Raw genomic sequence first — 21780 nt, 5'->3', positions numbered from 1 at the left:
CAGATACGGTCTAATGTAAACTTGGCCTTAATGCTAAGAGCATCTTAACTAGGAGAGAGAGTGTGTTCATTGTGATGCTCGCTCTACCACTTAACGATGATCTTTGTGCTACTATGCTTTTGGAAAACCCAATCCTGGCCATTTTCCTCTGACCTCTCTTATCAACAAGGTGTTTATTTCCACCCAGAGAACTGTCGCTCATTCAATGTTTTGTTTTTCGCACCATTCTGCGTAAACTTTCGAGACTGTTGTTTTTTTGTGTGAAAAACCCAGGAGATCAGCAGTTTCTGAAAAACTTAAACTAGTCCATCTGGCTCAAACCAACACCCATGCCACAGTGAAAGAAAGTCACACTTTGAGATCACAATTTTTCCCATTCTGATGTTTGAAGAAGTGAACATTAACTGAAGCTCTTGATTTGTATCTGCATGATTTGATGCATTGTGCTGCTGTCAAGGGATTAGCTGATTTGAGAACTGCATAAAACAGCAGGTGGATAGGTGTTCCTAATAAAGTGGCTGGTGAGTGTACATTCAGGGTTACTCAAATGTCAACAGAATCGTCGAGCAGGCATTACCTTGTGAATGCCACATATTTTCATATGAAATGTAAGACAATTTGAAAGTAATCCAAACTATTTCAAATATGTTACTCACTTTGAGCAATCCAGTGGTCTAAGGCAGGGGTCTTCAATCCTATCCGCAAAGGGCCGGTGTAGCTGCAGGCTTTCATTACAGCCAAATTGGAGGCTCACTTGATTGTTGACTGGAGACGAGGGTGAAATGATTAAACAAGTGAAATCAGGTGTAGCTCCTGCTTGGTTGGAATGAAAGCCTGCAGCCACACTGGCCCTTTGTGGATAGGATTGAAGACCCCTGGTCTAAGGGAACACGCTACAAATTGCATTTTAGGACATGTAATCTGTAGTGGGATAAATTTTAAAAGTAACCCTCCCAACATTGCTTATACCAGAGCAATTTATCTGTGATTACTAATGTTTAATTTATTAAAGAATGACCATTTATAATTACTTTCTAACATAAGCTTTGGAACAAGATGTTCTGGAACAAGTTCCACCACCTCGTAAAGTGGAGGAAGTTGCCTCCACCAGTGTCAAATTGTTCCAGAACAAATTGTGTTTAGACAGGCAGTTGCACCGGGGCTACTTGTTCTGGGAACAACTTGTTCCGGTGCAAGTGCCCATATAAAAGCAGCTTTAGATTATGTGGCGCATCTGCATGTGCATTAGCTGTTACTATAGAAATCATAATATAACAGTGAGTGCATTAATATAATTTTTTAAAATTACAGCTAGCACTATTGTCAAAAATGCTGTTATAAAAAATAATCAACACCTTCTAACCAATCAGAATTAAGAATTCAAAAGCAGTGTTTAAAAAAGTTGTTCCCAAATAACCACTCTTTACAACCACAGTGAGCAGAAAAGCATCTCAGAATGCACAATACATAGACCCTTGCCATGGATGAGCTACAACAGCATTGGGTTCCACTCCTGAGGTTACAGTAGGTGCATGGAAACTGGGCACACAAAGATTGGGGAGGAAATTTCAGTTAACATTGAAAAAGTAGTAATAAAATAAAATAAGTGTTTGCCAATTGGCAAGAAAGAAAGAAACCTCAAGATATTTCTCATCTCATCTCATTATCTGTAGCTGCTTTATCCTGTTCTACAGGGTCGCAGGCAAGCTGGAGCCTATCCCAGCTGACTATGGGCGAAAGGCGGGGTACACCCTGGACAAGTCGCCAGGTCATCACAGGGCTGACACATAGACACAGACAACCATTCACACTCACATCTACGATCAATTTAGAGTCACCAGTTAACCTAACCTGCATGTCTTTGGACTGTGGGGGAAACCGGAGCACCCGGAGGAAACCCACGCGGACACGGGGAGAACATGCAAACTCTGCACAGAAAGGCCCTCGCCGGCCACGGGGCTTGAACCCGGACCTTCTTGCTGTGAGGCGACAGCGCTAACCACTACACCACCGTGCCACCCCTCAAGATATTTCTACAATACACAATTTTATATCAAAATGTTTGTTTACCAACAAACAGCAAAAGAGTAATGTTATGTTTTTTTTTAAATACTGCAGAAAACAAACTTCAGTTCAGTTCAATGCTACTTTTAGGTAATATCCACAAAATAACCGAACGCTGAAAGCACAGAGAAAATATGGGCTGAAATTTCAACAACAGAGACGACTACTGAGAATGATAGTGATATTGATGATTAGACAAAACCCAGTCATCTAGAAATTAAGTTAATATTAGCAGACCGAGTTAACATACAGGCCAGGCCTGCCAAATTTGTTTAAAAAAATGCATTAAAAATGTAAACATTTATTATAAATTTAAGGGACTGTAACAGACTGCATGTAATGCGCTACTAACCATCTCTGGTTATAATTCAGGCCACATACTTGCTGACAGATAAGTGATGTGATTCAGGGGGGAAAAAACAAAAACGCAACAAATTGTGTGTCATATCTGACTCTGTCAGCTGGATACCTGGAATAGAAGATAACAATGAAAATGGTGTTCATTGTTTATTTCACAGCCCTATTTCTTCCATCCATGTTTTTTTTTTTTTTTTCAGGCATGAACCTCCACAACCGCAGAGTGTCTGAGTGTACGGATTCTGACTCAGCTCTGTTTGGAGAGTCTGGCCTTGGCTCCACTGTGGATCTTATCAGCAGCTGTTCTCAGACACAATGTAGTGGAAACCGTTGTCCTGCCTGCAAAACCTGGCTCCCGAAAGTCCAAGGTGTGTGCATGTGTGTGCGCGCATGCGTGTGTGTGTGTTCCATCCTTTAGCTGTACAAAGTCTTTGACTCTTCTAGTAATATGAACTTATTTAGAAAATTGTGCTTTCCTCTTGGGCAGTACTGACTGAGGATCCCAGAGAAGGGAGAGAGAGAACGAAATCAGTCTTCATCAGTGTGTTGAAGATCCCACTCCTCTTGTTCCTCCTCTACTGCTTCGTTTGTTCCTTGGACACCTTGAGCTCTGCTTTTCAGCTAGCTGGGGGTAAGAATGTCCCTCTAATCATCACCTGGAAGAGCAGATTTTAGACCTAAATGTCTGTTAGAGTCTTTCTTTAGTCTACTTCAAAGAATAAGCTAATGTTTTTCAACTCAGTCTCTATTTACTGCTTTGGGACTGTGTTTGCTGTGCAGGGATGTCCAATCTTATCCAGAAAGGACTAGTGTGGGTGCAGGTTTTCATTCCAACCAAGCAGAAGCCACACCTGATAGTGTACTGAAAACCAAGACCAACTGATTAAACAGGTGGAATCAAGTGTCTTGCTTGAGCAAAATTACATTACAGGCATTGAGCAGACGCTCTTATCCAGAGCGATGTAGAGCAGCCTGGGGAGCAGTTAGAGGTTAGGTGCCTTGCGTAAGGGCACTTCAGCCATTCCTGTTGGTCCAGGGAATTAAACCAGCAAACTTTTGGTCCCAAAGCTGCTTCTCTAACCATTAGGTTGGGGATAGATTAGGGATAAAATTAGCTCATGTTTTAAGTCGTTCAAATTCTGTAAAGCTGCTTTGCGACAATGTTTATTGTTAAAAGCGCTGTACAAATAAACTTGATTTGATTTGATTTGATTTGATTAGGCCATCACTCCATGAAAGTGAAAACCTGCACCCACATTCATCCTGTAATTTTTTTGAGTTGCAAGGGATAATTGGCACCCCAATTGTTGAATCACCATTTTTCTTTACTGTATAACTCTGCCTTTTGAAACATTGTATACAACCAATCAATACATAGAGAATATTACCCAGTTGCATGAAAATATGAAGTTTATCTTCGAGTGGTGAACATATTCACCAGTGAACGAAGCAAACAAGTGAAAATATTTTCAAGATGAGAAGATAAACTTCATATCTTCGCACAACTGGGTAATGTTCTCTATATTATATGGACATATCCACAAGAAAATACGCAAGTTAATCAAAATAATTTAAATTTTGAACCAGTTTGCCATTTTGACAATGCATGTCTAGTCAGTAGGAAAACACTGGGAGTGACATCATCAGAGTGAAATACATACAGGACAGTTTTTCCATTGAATAAAAACGTGTTCTATTCCCTTCTAGTGGGTTTACTGATGGCATGCAATATTGTTATCACATCGCTTATCCTCCATGTATTATGCCACTCTCCCCAGTGGAGAATGAGCATGGAATATTGTTATAATATTGAACATTGTCAAGACAACATGATGTCACACATCAGAGCTTATGCGAAGATCTAATGATAAAACTTTTTTGCTGTGCATGCGCACAATCATTTCTTTGTCGGCTGGGAAAGAGAAAAGATCCAGTGCTAGGTTTAAGCACGAAATAAATGAACTGAAAACTGAAACTAAAGATGCACTGAACACCTGAAAGGCTTCCAAAACTTCATTAGATATTCTTCACACATATTTACAAGAGAAAAACATACCAACAGACATGGAAAAACTGGAAAAGATACATGTCGGAGACACAAAACTTCCATGCTAGCAAGTGACTGACAGTTTGTATGCAAACATGGCCGCAAGGTTTGCTTCATTAAAAGCGGAAGATTTGAAGAGAATTTTCAAAAAAAGAGAAAGATCCGTTGAACACTTGAAAACTTCACTGGATAGTCTTCACATATATTTACAAGAGAAAAACATAATTTCCAAATCTCAAAAACTGATATTGTATTCACAATAGAACATAGACAACATATCAAATGTCAAAAGTGAGACATTTTGAAATTTCATGCCAAATATTGGCTCATTTGAAATTTCATGACAGCAACACATCTCAAAAAAGTTGGGACAGGGGCAATAAGAGGCTGGAAAAGTTAAAGGTACAAAAAAGGAACAGCTGGAGGACCAAATTGCAACTCATTAGGTCAATTGGCAATAGGTCATTAACATGACTGGGTATAAAAAGAGCATCTTGGAGTGGCAGCGGCTCTCAGAAGTAAAGATGGGAAGAGGATCACCAATCCCCCTAATTCTGCGCCGACAAATAGTGGCGCAATATCAGAAAGGAGTTCGACAGTGTAAAATTGCAAAGAGTTTGAACATATCATCATCTACAGTGCATAATATCATCAAAAGATTCAGAGAATCTGGAAGAATCTCTGTGTGTAAGGGTCAAGGCCGGAAAACCATACTGGGTGCCCGTGATCTTCAGGGCCTTAGATGGCACTGCATCACATACAGACATGCTTCTGTATTGGAAATCACAAAATGGGCTCAGGAATATTTTCAGAGAACATTATCTGTGAACACAATTCACCGTGCCATCCGCCGATGCCAGCTAAAACTCTATAGTTCAAAGAAAAAGCTGTATCTAAACATGATCCAGAAGCGCAGACGTCTTCTCTGGGCCAAGGCTCATTTAAAATGGACCGTGGCAAAGTGGAAAACTGTTCTGTGGTCAGACGAATCAAAATTTGAAGTTCTTTATGGAAATCAGGGACACTGTGTCATTCAGACTAAAGAGGAGAAGGACGACCCAAGTTGTTATCAGCGCTCAGTTCAGAAGCCTGCATCTCTGATGGTATGGGGTTGCATTAGTGCGTGTGGCATGGGCAGCTTACACATCTGGAAAGACACCTATCCAGGTTCTAGAGCAACATATGCTCCTATCCAGATGACGTCTCTTTCAAGGAAGACCTTGCATTTTCCAACATGACAATGCCAAACCACATCTCATCATCTCTAGCCGCTTTATCCTGTTCTACACGGTCGCAGGCAAGCTGGAGTCTATCCCAGCTGACTACGGGCGAAAGGCGGGGTACACCCTGGACAAGTTGTCAGGTCATCACAGGGCTGACACATAGACACAGACAACCATTCACACTCACATTCACACCTACGGTCAATTTAGAGTCACCAGTTAACCTAACCTGCATGTCTTTGGACTGTGGGGGAAACCGGAGCACCCGGAGGAAACCCACGTGGACACAGGGAGAACATGCAAACTCCGCACAGAAAGACCCTCGCCGGCCACGGGGCTCGAACCCAGACCTTCTTGTTGTGAGGCAACAGCACTAACCACTACACCACCGTGCCGCCCGCCAAACCACATACTGCATCAATTACAGCATCATGGCTGCGTAGAAGAAGGGTCCGGGTACTGAACTGGCCAGCCTACAGTCCAGGTCTTTCACCCATAGAAAACATTTGGCGCATCATAAAACGGAAGATATGACAAAAAAGACCTAAGACAGTTGAGCAACTAGAATCCTACATTAGACAAGAATGGGTTAACGTTCCTATCCCTAAACTTGAGCAACTTGTCTCCTCAGTCCCCAGACGTTTACAGACTGTTGTAAAGAGAAAAGGGGATGTCTCACAGTGGTAAACATGGCCTTGTCCCAACTTTTTTGAGATGTGTTGTTGTCATGAAATTTAAAATCACCTAATTTTTCTCTTTAAATGATACATTTTCTCAGTTTAAACATTTGATATGTCATCTATGTTCTATTCTGAATAAAATGTGGAATTTTGAAACTTCCACATCATTGCATTCCGTTTTTATTTACAATTTGTACTTTGTCCCAACTTTTTTGGAATCGGGGTTGTATCAATGGACATCGAAAACTGGAAAAGAGAGCAATAGTGGAAATATTGTCAAAGTTCTACTTGGAGGTGAAAAAAAGTGATGGAGACTTTTACAAGAGGACTTCACTCATGGACTTCACTCAGCAAAGCCTTTTGTTTTGAACAACTGCAATGTAGCAATTAACTATGACCAAAAGTAACTTTGAACTTGAACTGTCTACCTGTATATAGCTTGTATATAAGTTGGGTTGTTGTTCAGGCTTTCTGGACTTGTACCATTTTTATTCTTAGAACTTTGACTTTGTACAGTACATTAGATTGACAGAACATTGAATTACATTCGATCAGCATTCAGTATTGGTAAATTACCGCCCTGTTCTTAACTTTTTGTAAAATCTATAATTGTTCCATTGAATGTGTATGCATAATAATAATAATAATAATAATAATAATAATAATAATGGCTTTTTTTCATGGAATATCAGATATATTCCATTCAGCTACACGTCTTCGACTCAGTCAATATCATGCTAGCTGAATGGAATATATCTGATAGACCACTCAAAGCCAGCCAATATTATTTAAATATGTAACTTGGATCCGTGATGTATTTCAGAGGAAAAATGCGAGTTTTTCAACAGGAGTAGATAAACTTCATATCTTCAAGCCAACGTGTGATTTTCTATATATTATATAGACACCTTCACAAACAAAAAGTACCCAAATTTATCAAAACAGTTCATCGATTTCCTCACAAGTGACATATAGAGATTTATGTCACAATTTTGGATCTCCATGTCCCAGATGTAGCTCGTATGAAAAATACGAGTGGCGTATTTCCTTTTAAAACACTCGTATCCATATAATATAACACTATATATGTTTATACAATATACTTTATATAAATTGCCCTTCACATCTTTCTCATTACATTTTATTGTTACCATGGTGAGGCTTTAAATTTACATTATGTATTCATGTTTAGTAATGTAATTTAACAACTGTCATCAGACTTACAAGTGAGTTTAGTGAAAACAAGTTTTGTGTTTTTGTATCAAACGTTAAATTTCTTCTCTGTGGTAATCAGACATACACAAGAAATGTTGACGGTAGCGATAAGTCTGAAGAACACAGCAGTACTCCTTTAACCCTTTGATGCAAAACATGCACACCCCTTCTAATGCACAACATGGGTCATAAATGACCCGCATTCATTTTCCAGGTTATTTCATGCAGACTGAGTTTTTCTTTGCTCTATCTTTTGAAATCAATTTATTTTATGATTGAATATTCCAAGTATTCTTTAAATATCTTGTTTTTAATTACCACAAATCATTAATTTAATTTTTTCTTTCCTACTTTATGAACAAAAATACTTTTTATATTACTACACATGGGTCATCCAAGTGTGATTTAAAATTAAATGTCTTAATACTATAATAATAATTTGTTTCAAGTAATTACTTTAGCAGTGAATGGGGCCAGTTATTTATTTATTAACTATGTAGTTAGCTAAGCCAACTACAATAAAATTAGCTAACTAAAGTAGAATATGTCAACAGCTCGGTAGCTAATAGTAATTACTTGTAACTTTCTGACAAGTAATCTACTCACTCTCAAGGTAACCTAAACATAATCCATTTTTTTCTAAGGTAATGTTAGAAGAATTGAAAAACATGACTTACATGTATTAGATGGGCAAAGGGCGCTGTGCTGAGCTGTGAAATGTCTGACACAAGCACAATTCACAGTTCCCACCAAACGCTGTAGTAAATGCATGCGGGTTGTTTCTGACCCATGCGTGTAAACTTGATGTAGAATTACAAAAGCTGTGCTTGTTCATAACTTAAGAAAGGAAAAATAAAAATGATGATTTGTGCTAAACAAAAACAAGATATTTACTGCATATTTGGAAAAGTAAATGACAAAATGAATTTATTTCAAAAGTATATCATAGAAACACTCAGCCATACATGAAATAACCTGGAAAATGAATGCAGGTATTTTTGACCCATGTTGTGCATTAGAAGGGTAGTGATACAAAAAGGGTTTTTATTCAAAAAGTAAGAAAGGAAAAAATAAAATAAGGATGTTTGATGATCAAAAACAAGTTAATTGAGGAATACCTTGAATACTGAATGATGGAATTAATTTATTGCAAAGATATAGGAGATAAAAACTCAGGCGGGTCACTTTTGACCCATGTTTTGCATCAAAGGGTTAAAGATACCTCTACACAAAGGGCTGTGGAATAATTTTGCTCATTGAAGAATGGTTTTAGGCTCTGAAATAGTCGAGAAGTTGCAAGCTTGAATCCCAGTGATGCCACAGCAATCTGTGACCAGGAGCCAAAGAGCAAAATTGAGTGGAAGCGATGGTGTTACTCTTTTTTCTGTCAATCACAATGACACAAGTCAATCATGGACATCTGTGAGGTCATGTATGCAGAAGAGGGTAGAATGTGTTGCTCTGCATTTGAGAAGATGCAGTGGCTGGTTTCATGCATCTGGGCTTGTGTTAGCCTTCACCTTTCCTCATTGGTAGTTTGACAGGGGAGAGCCAAGTGGTGGTGGGAATTGGAAAAATGAAAAAAAAAGAAGGTTTTAAACATTAACTTAGTTCCACATTATTAAACAATTCTGTGCTGAACTTAGTCTGAACCTGTAATTCAATCTCCTGTAAATCTGTTAAGGTAAGGTGGCTGGGAATATCTTCCAGGACAACGCGATCCTGTCGAACCCAGTGGCCGGCTTGGTGGTCGGCATTCTGGTCACAGTACTGGTGCAGAGCTCGAGCACCTCCACTTCCATCATCGTCAGCCTCGTCTCATCCGGCTGTGAGTATTACAAGCAGGACAGAATAATTTTTTTTTAAAGTCCTTCTGCAAATGACATCCATGCTCTGCTCTGAAAGATAAGAGCTCTTCATTCCTGTCTGGTTTTCTGATGCAAAACTTGAGAACACTCTGACCAGAATCAATAAATTCTTAATCGTTTTATTCAATGATTCTAGTCACTGTGTTCTCTAGGTTGTGTCCCAATCCTGGACAGGAATGAAGAGCTATTATTTTTTCATAATACATCATGGATGCTATTTATTTAACACAACATCAAATTATTCAGTAAATAGAAGTGTATTTGGATACGTCTTTGCATTTTCCACTAATTCAGGTCTCCAGGAGCTGATATTTTGGCTTCACTTATGTTGTGTTAATGCTAAAGTATTATTAGAAAGCAGAACAATCATGGAAAGAGCCATTTTAAACTCATCTCATTATCTCTAGCCGCTTTATCCTTCTACAGGGTCGCAGGCAAGCTGGAGCCTATCCCAGCTGACTATGGGCGAAAGGCGGGGTACACCCTGGACAAGTCGCCAGGTCATCACAGGGCTGACACATAGACACAGACAACCATTCACACTCACATTCACACCTACAGTCAATTTAGAGTCACCAGTTAACCTAACCTGCATGTCTTTGGACTGTGGGGGAAACCGGAGCACCCGGAGGAAACCCACGCGGACATGGGGAGAACATGCAAACTCCACACAGAAAGGCCCTCGCCGGCCACGGGGCTCGAACCCGGACCTTCTTGCTGTGAGGCGACAGCGCTAACCACTACACCACCGTGCCGCCCCCATTTTAAACTTTAAAACAAAATCTGTACTTAGGGATGGAATAGTATACAAAATGTTACATAAGAACTTTTAGTTATATACCAATATTTACAAACCATGATGTTCAGAATGTATAAGTCATAAGTAGTTATTAGGCTTATGATTTTTTAAAAATTTATTGAATTAACCAAATAGTCCAAACCAAGGGGCAGCACGGTGGTGTAGTGGTTAGCACTGTTGCCTCACAGCAAGAAGGTCTGGGTTCGAGCCCCGTGGCTGACAAGGGCCTTTCTATGCGGAGTTTGCATGTTGTCTGCATGGGTTTCCTCCACAGTCCAAAGACATGCAGGTTAGGTTAACTGGTGACTCTAAATTGATCGTAGGTGTGAGTGTGAATGGTTGTCTGTGTCTATGTATCAGCCCTGTGATGACCTGGCGACTTGTCCAGGGTGTACCCCGCCTTTCGCCCGTAGTCAGCTGGGATAGGCTCCAGCTTGCCTGCGACCTTGTAGAACAGGATACAGCGGCTAGAGATAATGAGATGAGAAGTATTCATCCCCCTTGGTGTTTGTCCCATTTTGTCACATTATAATCTGGAATTAAAATGGATCTTCGGGGGGTTAGCACCATTTGATTTACACAACATGCTGACCGCTTTAAAGGTGCAAATTGTTTTTTTGTTTGGTTTTTTTGTTTGTTTTTGTTGGGCCACAAACAATAAGATGAAAATAAAAAACAGAAATCTGGAGTGTGGATAGGTACTCACTCCCCAAAGTCAATACTTTGTGTCAGCCCTGCACACCAGAAGGACTCTTGGGCGCACTCCGGACTGCACGCATGCGCCGAGCAGACTCTCACACGCATACCATTAACAAGGCACACCTGCACAGTATTAGGACACATCAGCGTGCCTATAAAAGGACTGTCAACACGCACTCAGTGCGAAGTATTGCGTTTCATTGCGTTATGTTAGTACACATTACCGAGTGTTATTTTCCTGTGTCAATTTCCTGGTTTCCTGATTCCTGTTCTTGTTCCTTGTTTCTGTTTTTATTCTGTGCCCATGATACTCGCCCGACCATTTGCTTGTTTTCACGTTTATGATTCCAGCTCACTGTTTTGGATTGTTTACCTGTCTCTTTTCTTAATAAAACTTCTTCTGCAGTTACATCTATCTACAACCCATCCCTGATACTTTGTAGAGCCACCTTTTTGCTGCAATTACAGCTGCAAGTCTCTTGGGGTATGTCTCTATTAGTTTAGCACATCCAGCCACTGGGATTTTTGCCCATTCCTCAATGCAAAACTGCTCCAACACCTTCAAGTTAGATGGGTTGCATTGGTGTACAGCAATCTTCAAGTTATGCCACAGATTCTCAACTGGATTGAGGTCTGGGCTTTGATTAGGCCATTTCAAGACATGTTTCCCTTTTTGCTAACCCCCAAAAATCAATTTTAACTGCAGCTTGTATTGCAACAAACAGCAAGGGGGATGAGCATTTTTGCAAGAAGAAGAAGAAACCTTTATTCGTCACATGCACACTTCAAGCACAGCGAAATTCATCCTCTGCATTTAACCTATCTGAAGCAGTGAACACACGCACACACCCAGAGCAGTGGGCAGCCACACCAGAGTGCCCAGGGAAGACACTGTAACCCACAATCATGTTAGTAAATCCATTGATAGCCCATATCCAGCAGATTTAAGAGAGATTTTTTCTTTGGGAAAATTTGGTGAAGATATGCATAGAAACATTGTTACTTACTAAAGTAACAGGCACACAGCAAGCAAATAATAAGCAATTATTGGATGAGGTTGAACAAAATATTGTTATTTGTTAGTGGTGAGCAAGCAATTAATTATTTGCCGATGCTGAAGGCAGAGGCATATAATTGCTTGTGAGACACTACCAAGTCACAATATTTTGTGAAAACCGAGTTCAATAATTGTTTTATCATTCAAATTATTTTTTGAAATACTGATTATAAAGTTTGCGTGATGAGTCAAACAATAACAAAAACATTTAGTCATGTTAACAAAAGTGCAAAGTAACTGCACATGAGCAGACCATTATTTGTATGCAGTTATTTACAGTTTGTTCAGCCAATCAAAATGGCATAAAAAATAATTTGACTTATAACTTAGTATAATTTTCCAAAACATACTTTCTTTTGGTATATGGACATAAACTAGCTAGTGTAACAAAGCTCTTTTGCATGGTTTATATTTTTATGTTTCTACATACCATGGTCTTGGAGTTATTCATGAGAACATGACGTGATCGTTTGGATGCAGGGATGCATCAATCAGTTCTGGAGGGTTAATTAATATTTTATGTTGGTTAACTGTAAACTTTCATAACTGAGGTTGAATATTTACATTGTCATTATCTCCATTTATTAGATCAACATTTAAAACCATGCTTTAAATAATTCATGCTAATTTACATGGAGTTTTTACTCATGTACTAACATTTCAGCAAATATTAATTAATACACTGATTAATAACATTATGTTAACTTACAGAGTTCATATTTACTGATGGGTCAGAAGATGTTGGTTAATTTTCTACAGCAGCTCTGTCAGTAGTTTGTTTACTGAGATGTTTTGGAAGGAGTCTCCAGTGTCAGTGCCTTGTAACGGTCAGAGGTAAAGCTCTAACATTAAGTTTTCCAGCACAGGAAAGGCTTTAGGACAGAGAACTTTATGATTTCACAGTAACATGAGAAGCTGCAGATTTTTTTCATTATCTTCAAGACTCATGAAAGAGTGATATGGATGATAACAGGAACTAATTTGTTTCATGGATGTTCTACAACATTAGTAAAAAAGAAAATGTCAAAGTCCTTCCTGTGCCAGGACTTGGTCTTCCCAAGCAGTTTCCCACCCAAATACTAACCAGGCCCTTAAGGTGCATTGGGCGGCGCCGATATCCATTTCAGTAGCCCTTGGCCTCTCGCCTATAGATGACTTGCAACCACGTGATCAAAATGTGCTAAGTCATAAGCGTCCGCCATGATGGTGGATATACAAAGCAACTAGGACAGCAGCCGTTGAAAGTGCGTCTATAAACAATGCTGTATTTTCGCAGTATTACCACAATTTGAACGGTCAAACGAAGATTCAATACAAAGAGTAGATAGATGTGTGGTTTTGACCCATAAAAGTCAGACTTTTCTGAAAATAAGACACTTCTACCAACCATCAAGTACCCAGATATCACGTTCTACCTGGTTTAGCTGTTGAAGAATCAAGTCCAACCTTGGACAAAACATAGCCCATTTTCTGAGTGGGTGCCCAGTCTGGATTGTTTCTATCATATAATTTTGCTGGCACTCCTAGAAGCAAAATGGTAATACATGTGTTAAAATTATAATAACGACCGAGTGAACCACAACCAGAGAACGCTCATTTTATAGCAAAATTCTAGCAACACAAAATAAAATGGGTGGCATGGTGGTGTAGTGGTTAGCGCTGTCGCCTCACAGCAAGAAGGTCCGGGTTCGAGCCCCGTGGCCGGCGAGGGCCTTTCTGTGTGGAGTTTGCATGTTCTCCCCATGTCCGTGTGGGTTTCCTCCAGGTGCTTTGGTTTCCCCCACAGTCCAAAGACATGCAGGTTAGGTTAACTGGTGACTCTAAATTGACCGTAGATGTGAATGGTTGTCTGTGTCTATATGTCAGCCCTGTGATGACCTGGCGACTTGTCCAGGGTGTACCCCGCCTTTCGCCCGTAGTCAGCTGGGATAGGCTCCAGCTTGCCTGCGACCCTGTAGAACAGGATAAAGTGGCTAGAGATAATGAGATGAGATGAGATGAGAAAAACTGCAACAATGACAAAGACATGTAAAATACATTTTTAAAAATTAAAATAAGTAAATAAATGTGGGGGGGGGGGCAAAAGTCATGGCAGTGTCACCTGCTCCACTATACAGCTGTCCATCTTACCAGAAAGGTACATTAGTAAGGTAGGTGGGTAAAGAGAGTATCATTGGTTGTTCATATAACTGCAGAGTGTTACTGGAAAGTTTATATCTCAGTCTTTCCACATGTAGAATGCTTATGAGTTCCCTCAGCCAAGTCTCAAACTTGGGGGCTAAATCAGACTTCCACAGTTTTTGGATGCATCTCTTAGCAATCATCATGCTAAGAATCAGAGCAGTACGTATGTTACAATCCAGGTTTTTCAGAGTGTTGGAGTATCCTAACAGAGCAGTTTCAGGGTCAGGTGTTACAATAATGATAAAGACCAATGAAAATCATTGGAAGATGAGAGACCAAAAGTTATTTAATTTCAGGCAAGACCAGAAGAGATGTGTAAGAGTACCTTCTGCTATATTACATCTATTACACAGTGGAGAGAGATTAGCAAAAATTGCATTTAATCTAGTCTTAGAATAATGTAATCTATGAACTACCTTGTACTGAATCAGTTGGAGCCTAGCGTTAATCGAGCAAGACTTAATGTTCGTTAATACTTCATCCCATGTTTCATCCTCAATCTCAATATCAAGCTCACCTTCCCAGGCTTGTTTTATTTTAATAGTAGATGAATCTAGAGTGTTTGAGAAGTAGCAGATCAACTCTGAGATCAGGTGTTTTTGCCTCAGGGGGTCCCAGGAAGGATTTGAACAATGCATTATTTTCAGACGGTAATTTATATGACTTGGTAGTCTGCCGGACATAGTGTCTCAATTGTAAATATGTAAAAAACAGATTTTGAAAGAGAAAATTTGGACTGTAATTGTTCAAATGAACCTAAGTGTCCATCAACATAAAGGTCCTTTAAACAAACAATACCCATACAGCTCCACTCTCTAAAGGCAGTGTCTGTAAGAGATGGCAAAGAGGCATGGTTCTGCCAGATTGGAGCATGTACCGAGGTGTTTGGGAGCACAAGACGCCTTCTAATTTGATTCCAGATCCTCTGAGTATTTAACAGAACAAAATGGTCCTTCCCATAGACCACGGGGGGCCTTGGGGACGAGAAGAGGAGAGCAGGGAGAGAAGTCTTGTGGGTTAGGCTTTTTTCAATGGCCAGCCAAGGAGGCGGGATGAACCCGTCCCCTTTCTCAAAGCCATATTGCCAGTACATCATAACTCTGACATTGGCAGCCCAGTAGTAGTGCATAAAAACACGGCAGACCCAGGCCTCCACAGTCTCTTGATTTTTGAAGATGGCTTTTAGCAATCCTATATGTCTTGTATCCCCAAATAAACTGCATGACAATGGACTCGAGAAGCTTAAAAAAGATTTAGGAATGAAAAAAAGGAACGTTCTGAAATAAATACAAAAATCTCGGCAGCGAGACCATCTTGACAGCATTTACATGTCCAATCAAGGATAAAGGCAGTGTTCTCCATTTTTCTATGTTCTCCAAGTTTGTTCAATTTTTCTGTGAAATTCAGTTTGAAAAGGCTGCTTGGGTTTTTTGAAATTTTAATGCCCAGGTATTTCACATAGTCAGAGGTTATTTTAAAAGGTGTAGTTGTCAGGAATAGTGGGTCCAAGACATTAGCCATTGATATGAGCTCACTCTTCTGCCAGTTAATAGTATAACTGGAGACCTCTCCAAAGGATTTGATAAGCTGGAGTAAGTGTGGTATTGATTGTTCAGGGTCAGATACAAAAAGGGCCATGTCGTCTGCATATAAAGAAATTTTATGATCAACTCTGCCTAACATTATAGGTTTAATGAGGACATGCTCCCTCACACTAATTGCCAGGGGTTCAATGGCTAATGCAAAGAGGAGCGGCGAGAGGGGGCATCCCTGCCGCATCCCCCTCTGCAAAGAAAAAGACGGTGACCTATCCAAGTTAGTAAGAACAAATGCAGTAGGTTGGGCATACACCATGCACACCCAAGAAATAAAAGACGGACCCAAACCAAACTTCTTCAGAACCCTCAAGAGATACTGCCATTCCACCTGGTCGAAAGCCTTCTCCGTATCTAGACACAGGATGGTTTGCTTAGAAGTTTTGTCAAAAGAATAATACATAATGTCCATAACACGTCTAACATTAAAGAAAGAGAATCGATTTGGGATGAAACCCATCTGATCAGTGTGAATAATGGATTCTATACACTTGTTTAACCTTTTTGCAAGTATTTTAGTGAATATCTTAAAATGTAGGTTGAGCATGGAAATTGGGCGATATAATGAAGGCTCAGTTTTGTCCCTGTCCGGCTTCAGCAAGAGCAAGATATTAGCATCATATAAGGTTGGAGGAAGTCTTTCAGATTCCATTGAGTGGGAAAACTTCCTGTGTAGAATTGGAGTTATCTGATTTGCAAATTTCTTATAAAATTCAGTGCCAAAACCATCTGGTCCCAGGTTTTTTCCATTTTGCATTGATCTGATAGAGTTCAGTATTTCTGCTGGGGATAATTCCACATTTAGGGCTTCACATGAGGTGTCGTCTAGTCTTGGTATGTTTAGGTTTTTTAGCCAATTATCCACATCACCTGTGGCTTTAGATCTGTAAAGCTCCTCATAATATTCTTTGAAGCGAGAGTTTATCAACTTAGGGTCTGTTAAGATTACTCCAGAGCAAGATTTTATTTTGTGGATAGCTCTGCTGGCCTGTTGCCCCCTGAGCTGGCGAACTAAAAGTGTGTGAGGTTTGCCCCCGAGTTTAAAATATTGCCTCCTAAGTCGCAGGAGCTGGTCGCAAACCTGTCATGATAAGATTGTATTATATTAATATTTAAGGTTGAGAATATTTTGCAATGTTTGAGAATTGCCTGTGCTTCTATATAATGATTCTAATTGTGAGATCTCAGAGTCAATTTCATCTGAGTCTTATTTGACTTTTTCAAAGCCACCTCGTATGCAATAACATGGCCTCTCATAACAGCTTTGAACGTTTCCCACAAGGTTGAATCTGAGACATCTGAGGTGTCATTATTCTCAAGATATTCTGTAATTTTTACAAACATATGTTTACAAAAGTTTTCGTCTGCTAACAGAGATAGGCGGAAACGTCATGAGGAGCACTGTCTGGGTTTATTGAAACTGAGAGTCATGGAGGTTGGGGCGTGGTCCAAGATCAAAATGTTGTGGTATTTGGTGTTTGTAATGTTTGGTACAAGTTTAGCATCCAATAAGAAGAAATCAATATGGGAATATGATTTGTGTTTATTAGAAAAAAAGAATATTCTCTATCTGTTGATTGTTGGAGCCGCCATATGTTGACTAAATTAGTGGAGGTGATAAGATTATTCAGGACCATGGAAGCATTAGAGGGGTTACATATTTTGCTAGCTCACCTGTCCAGATGGAAGTCAAGTATTACGTTGTGGTCCCCAGCAACTATTAAATTTGTGTTTGAAAGGTCAGGTAACTTCTCAAAGGTTTTTCTAAAAAATGCTGGGTCATCAATGTTTGGCCCGTAAATGTTCAACAGTGTTACATGAGTAGAATAAAGATGACCCATTACAATGATGTATCAACCGTCCAGGTCACATAGTGTTGAAATGTGTTTAAAAGGCATGTTTCTCCGGATAATGATAGCAACACCACGAGCTTTGCTTGAAAATGTGGACTGATATATTTTGTCTGCCCAACTGCAATGCAAACGCTTCTGTTCAGATAGTCTAATATGAGTCTCTTGAAGTAACAGCACGTCAGCGGCCAAAGAGTTAAGGTGTGCAAAAACTTTAGCACATTTAATTGAATGACCTAGGCCTCGAACATTCCAGCTGACCAAGCTGATACCCTCATCCTTACCTCTAGGTGTCATAAAGAAGTGAAAATTAGGTTATATGGACAGTGACATGATCAATTGCCCCAAATATGTGTAAAAAAAATTAAAAAGAAAAAAAAAGAGAACACATAAAGTGAACTTACATTTACCTACCCCAAACTCCCACTTTCCCAAACAAAGCGAGAGAAAATATCCTAACATTCTGTCCTCAGGGGTCCTATACTAGTCAATACCTAACCAGTAATATCGCTAGTTAACTAACTTAAAAAATAGCATCCCCTCTGATAACAGGCCATAAACATCATAACATTTCAGTAACAAAAATTAGAGAGAACCCAGATGTTGATATAAGAAGATGTAAAGCAAATTGGGCACATTGATTAACCAAAACAGAACATATCTGGCACTTAGTGTTACTCAATAGTAAAGAGTCAGGCACTTAAGTAAAATAATCTTGAGAGAATAGGGTGCGCTGGTAAGGAACAAATAATTTAACAGTAGTCCAGTGCTTAACATTACCCTACAACAGCAGGTCTGTGCCACAGCAGGTCACCGCTAGGTGAAGTAATATTAGTCAGTCAATCTGTCCTGCTGCCAGCGTTGGCCAGCGTAAATCAAACAGACCAGTGCAGAGCCATCACCCCTCCTCAGTAGCCTGGTAGTTGAGCAGAAAGCAATCAGCATCTTCTGGGGTGTTGAAGATCTTGTTAATGTCGGTACCTTTGGTGACTCGGAGCCGTGAAGGATAGAGGAATCCAGTGCGCATCCCGGCATTGTTGAATTTTTTCCTCACCTCCTCAAATGGCTGGTGCCACTTCATTATCTCCGCCGGAAAATCGGGGTATATGTGGCTCTATCTCCCGCCGTAGGTCAGAGGGGTGTTCTCCCGCGCCAGCCACAGTATTTTCTCCTTCACCCGAAAGCTATGAATCCGGGCTATGATGACACGGAGACGAGCTCCGGCGTCAGGTGGCTGTCCCAGTCTGTGCGCTCTATCAACCTCTATCGGGGTGGGGAAGTGAGCACGACCCAGCAGATAGCACAAGAAGTTGGCAAAAAAGTCCACAGGGTTGTTACCCTCAGCTCTTTCTGGCAAGCCCACCACTTTTATATTCTGGCACTGGGAGCGTGCTTTGAGGTCAATGATCTTGTGTTGGAATAATTTGTGACTCTCCTCTAACTGTAGCCATTGTTGTTTTAGCTGAGTCAGCCTGACATTATGGTCACTGCTTGCCGCCTCCATAGTAGAAATCCGAGCATCGTGTTCGATCAAGGTGGTCTGCATAGCTTGCAGGGACACCTCCAGGCTGTTGAATTGGTCATCCATCTTTTTACTCATGTCGTTTATAGCCACAAGGATGATGGATGTCTCAGCGTTTGCCTTAGCCACCGGCGGAGTTAGCTCTGGAGCATCATCCTTACCCTCAATACTTGCGCAAGTGTTAGCCTCTTGCACTGGGTTTGCAGAGGGTCCTTTCTTGCCATTAGTCTGCTGTTTCTGTTCCCTTCTGGTAGCCATAAGTGCACAAACGAAAAATGAGCATAATGCCCAACCTTCTAGCGGGTACAAGCAGTTGAGAAATGTTATATTGCTTGAATATTAATGTATCGGATGGGAGCTCTGAAAAAGTGTGTCTACACCATAGCGTGCACCCCTTCCATGATCTTATTGAGAAAGCTTTTGAATCTCAACTGAGATAAAATGATTACTTCAAACACGAGCTGTTTTGGTTTTAGTCTCTGTTAAATCAGCCCTGCCAATGTTGTTCAGCCATGCTCGTCTCCTCTCCGTACTAAGCCTCAGAGTTTCCTCGCCCTCTTTCTGAATCGCGGATGGAATTCTAAAAAATAGGGACGTGCCACGGTTACGAGTACTGTTGTGACCACAACCATATACAGCACAAAGATATGGCAAAGCTAAAAGAAAGCTTAAAGCAGTGGAAAAACAAAGAGTTGTGCACATGTGACTATGTTTTGTATGGAATATTGCTTAACCCCACATTTGTATATCCACCAACATGGCCGACATCCAGGTTTCTATTTTGCTTTGATGTCACTTGCAAGTCAAGGATTGCATAGCTAGGGTTACAGTGGGGGGGTGGTCCTCTGGTAACCACAAGAGTATGACTCCCTACTCAAATCTGTATTGCGGTGTGCCTCGCCAGATAGCAATAGGTATCATTTTTATGATGGTCTTTGGTATGACCCAACAGCGAGTGGAACTCGTGATCGAGAGGCAGACACGCTAACCACTAGACCAACTCACGGTCCACAACATTAGACATCACCATAAATTAATACACTCTGACGTGTCATTCTTTAATAGATTAAATAAAGGAAGGTGTGGCAAAAGATAAAGGGGTAACATTTTTCAGGGAATCTTGTTATTGGAAAACAATAAGCTTCGACGTGGTAACAGTAACGTCATCTTCTGAATTAAGTAAGTGGTTATGTCTTTTTAAAGCAAAACTGACTGCTATACATTTGATATTATTTAAGGGAATGTCAATGCTCAGCATTATTGAAATATCTCTCATTGAATTATATTCAAAACAGCAATTCTTTTAGCATTCAATTGTTGCATGACCTGCCTTTTTTGCCTTTAAAAAGTAAATATAAAATAACCATGATTCTCTGATGAGCACAAAGCAGATGGTTTCCTGGCAATGAAAATCCACAAGGAGGCTGGAGTACAACAGGGGATAGAAGTTCAATACTAATAGTTTTTCCATTTTCTCTCAAATTAAATACTTGCTAGTCGTGCTTGACAGGAAGCTACATTTTAATGCACTGGTTGTCACAAACATTTGAGCATTAAGAGCTGTCAAAATAAAAAGCCATAATAATTTCAGATTTTATTGGAGGAACTGGCATGGGATTAAGTCTACTGAGTGACAGCAAAAGTTTTCAAAGACAAATTCAGAGGATAGAAATTTGAATACACATTAGGAATAGTTTAACGTGATACATTGCTTTAGCAGTGGCCCTATGTGCCACGAGGCACGAAGAGGACAGGTGAAGGTGATTGGTTTAACATGCATTATCCGGGGTTTGTTCTTTTCCACGGATGTGAACTGTAGCTAATAGGTAGCATTATTGACCCTTAACATTTTGACTCTGTGCTTGGTTAAAATGCTAATGCCGCCCCAATTGAGTAGCAGAAAAAGTAATTACAGGCAATTACTGATGCTGAAGCTGCTGTTGGTGAGTTCTGGGGCAGGTAGGATCCCAGTGGTGTTACAGCTCCAGAGCAGCAGTACAAACAGATTGTCTAGGAAAATCATCAGCCTCTAGTAATGAGAAGAAAGAGCAAGAATGAAATTTATACTCAAAATGCTGAGGTTCTTGCATTGCCCTGTTTTTGTTCCGTCATTATTTCGACTATTTCAGAAACTATAATCACTCTGTCGATCATGGAGCATTCAATTATGTTCATTTTTTTCAATTGAGTAAATGCACTCAGCTCTTGAATAGACTTATTTGTCTGTCTCTGTGTGTGTATTGTGTGTGTTGTAGTGTTGGAAGTGAAGTCTGCCGTCCCTATAATAATGGGCTCGAACATTGGCACATCCGTCACAAACACCATTGTTGCTCTGATGCAGGCTGGGGAGAGGAGTGAATTTAAACGGTATGGACATGAAGCAAAGATCTCCAACTCAATATAACATGATTCACTGGTCTTTAATTTCATTATTGTCATCATGATCAGCACCACCGTCATCACTATCTACATCACCATGTTTACACTGGTGGAGGAAGAAATAGCTCAAATTACAATTGCGCAGTTCTGAACATGACTCAGCTGTGATCTATTCCTGACTTTCCACCTCTTCAGTAAGCAAGAACCCATACATTTTGCCCTTGAGAGCACGACACGGACA

At 40.1% G+C, this 21780-nt stretch overlaps 1 protein-coding gene across 1 annotated transcript in view; it reads left to right on the top strand.

The window, feature by feature from the left end:
* Positions 1 to 21780, top strand: part of LOC132874501 (sodium-dependent phosphate transport protein 2A-like) — a 61653-nt gene that overhangs the window by 5355 nt on the left and 34518 nt on the right. The window contains exons 2-5 of the mRNA XM_060910734.1: positions 2622 to 2789; positions 2909 to 3052; positions 9271 to 9414; positions 21416 to 21527. Coding sequence (XP_060766717.1) covers positions 2622 to 2789; positions 2909 to 3052; positions 9271 to 9414; positions 21416 to 21527 — 568 coding nt within the window. The remainder of the gene's footprint in view (positions 1 to 2621; positions 2790 to 2908; positions 3053 to 9270; positions 9415 to 21415; positions 21528 to 21780) is intronic.

The sequence above is a fragment of the Neoarius graeffei genome, chromosome 2, assembly GCF_027579695.1.
Source record: "Neoarius graeffei isolate fNeoGra1 chromosome 2, fNeoGra1.pri, whole genome shotgun sequence".
NCBI lineage: Eukaryota > Metazoa > Chordata > Actinopteri > Siluriformes > Ariidae > Neoarius > Neoarius graeffei.
The sequence above is the reverse complement of the archived record's forward strand: the minus strand, read 5'-3'. Positions and strand labels throughout refer to the sequence as shown.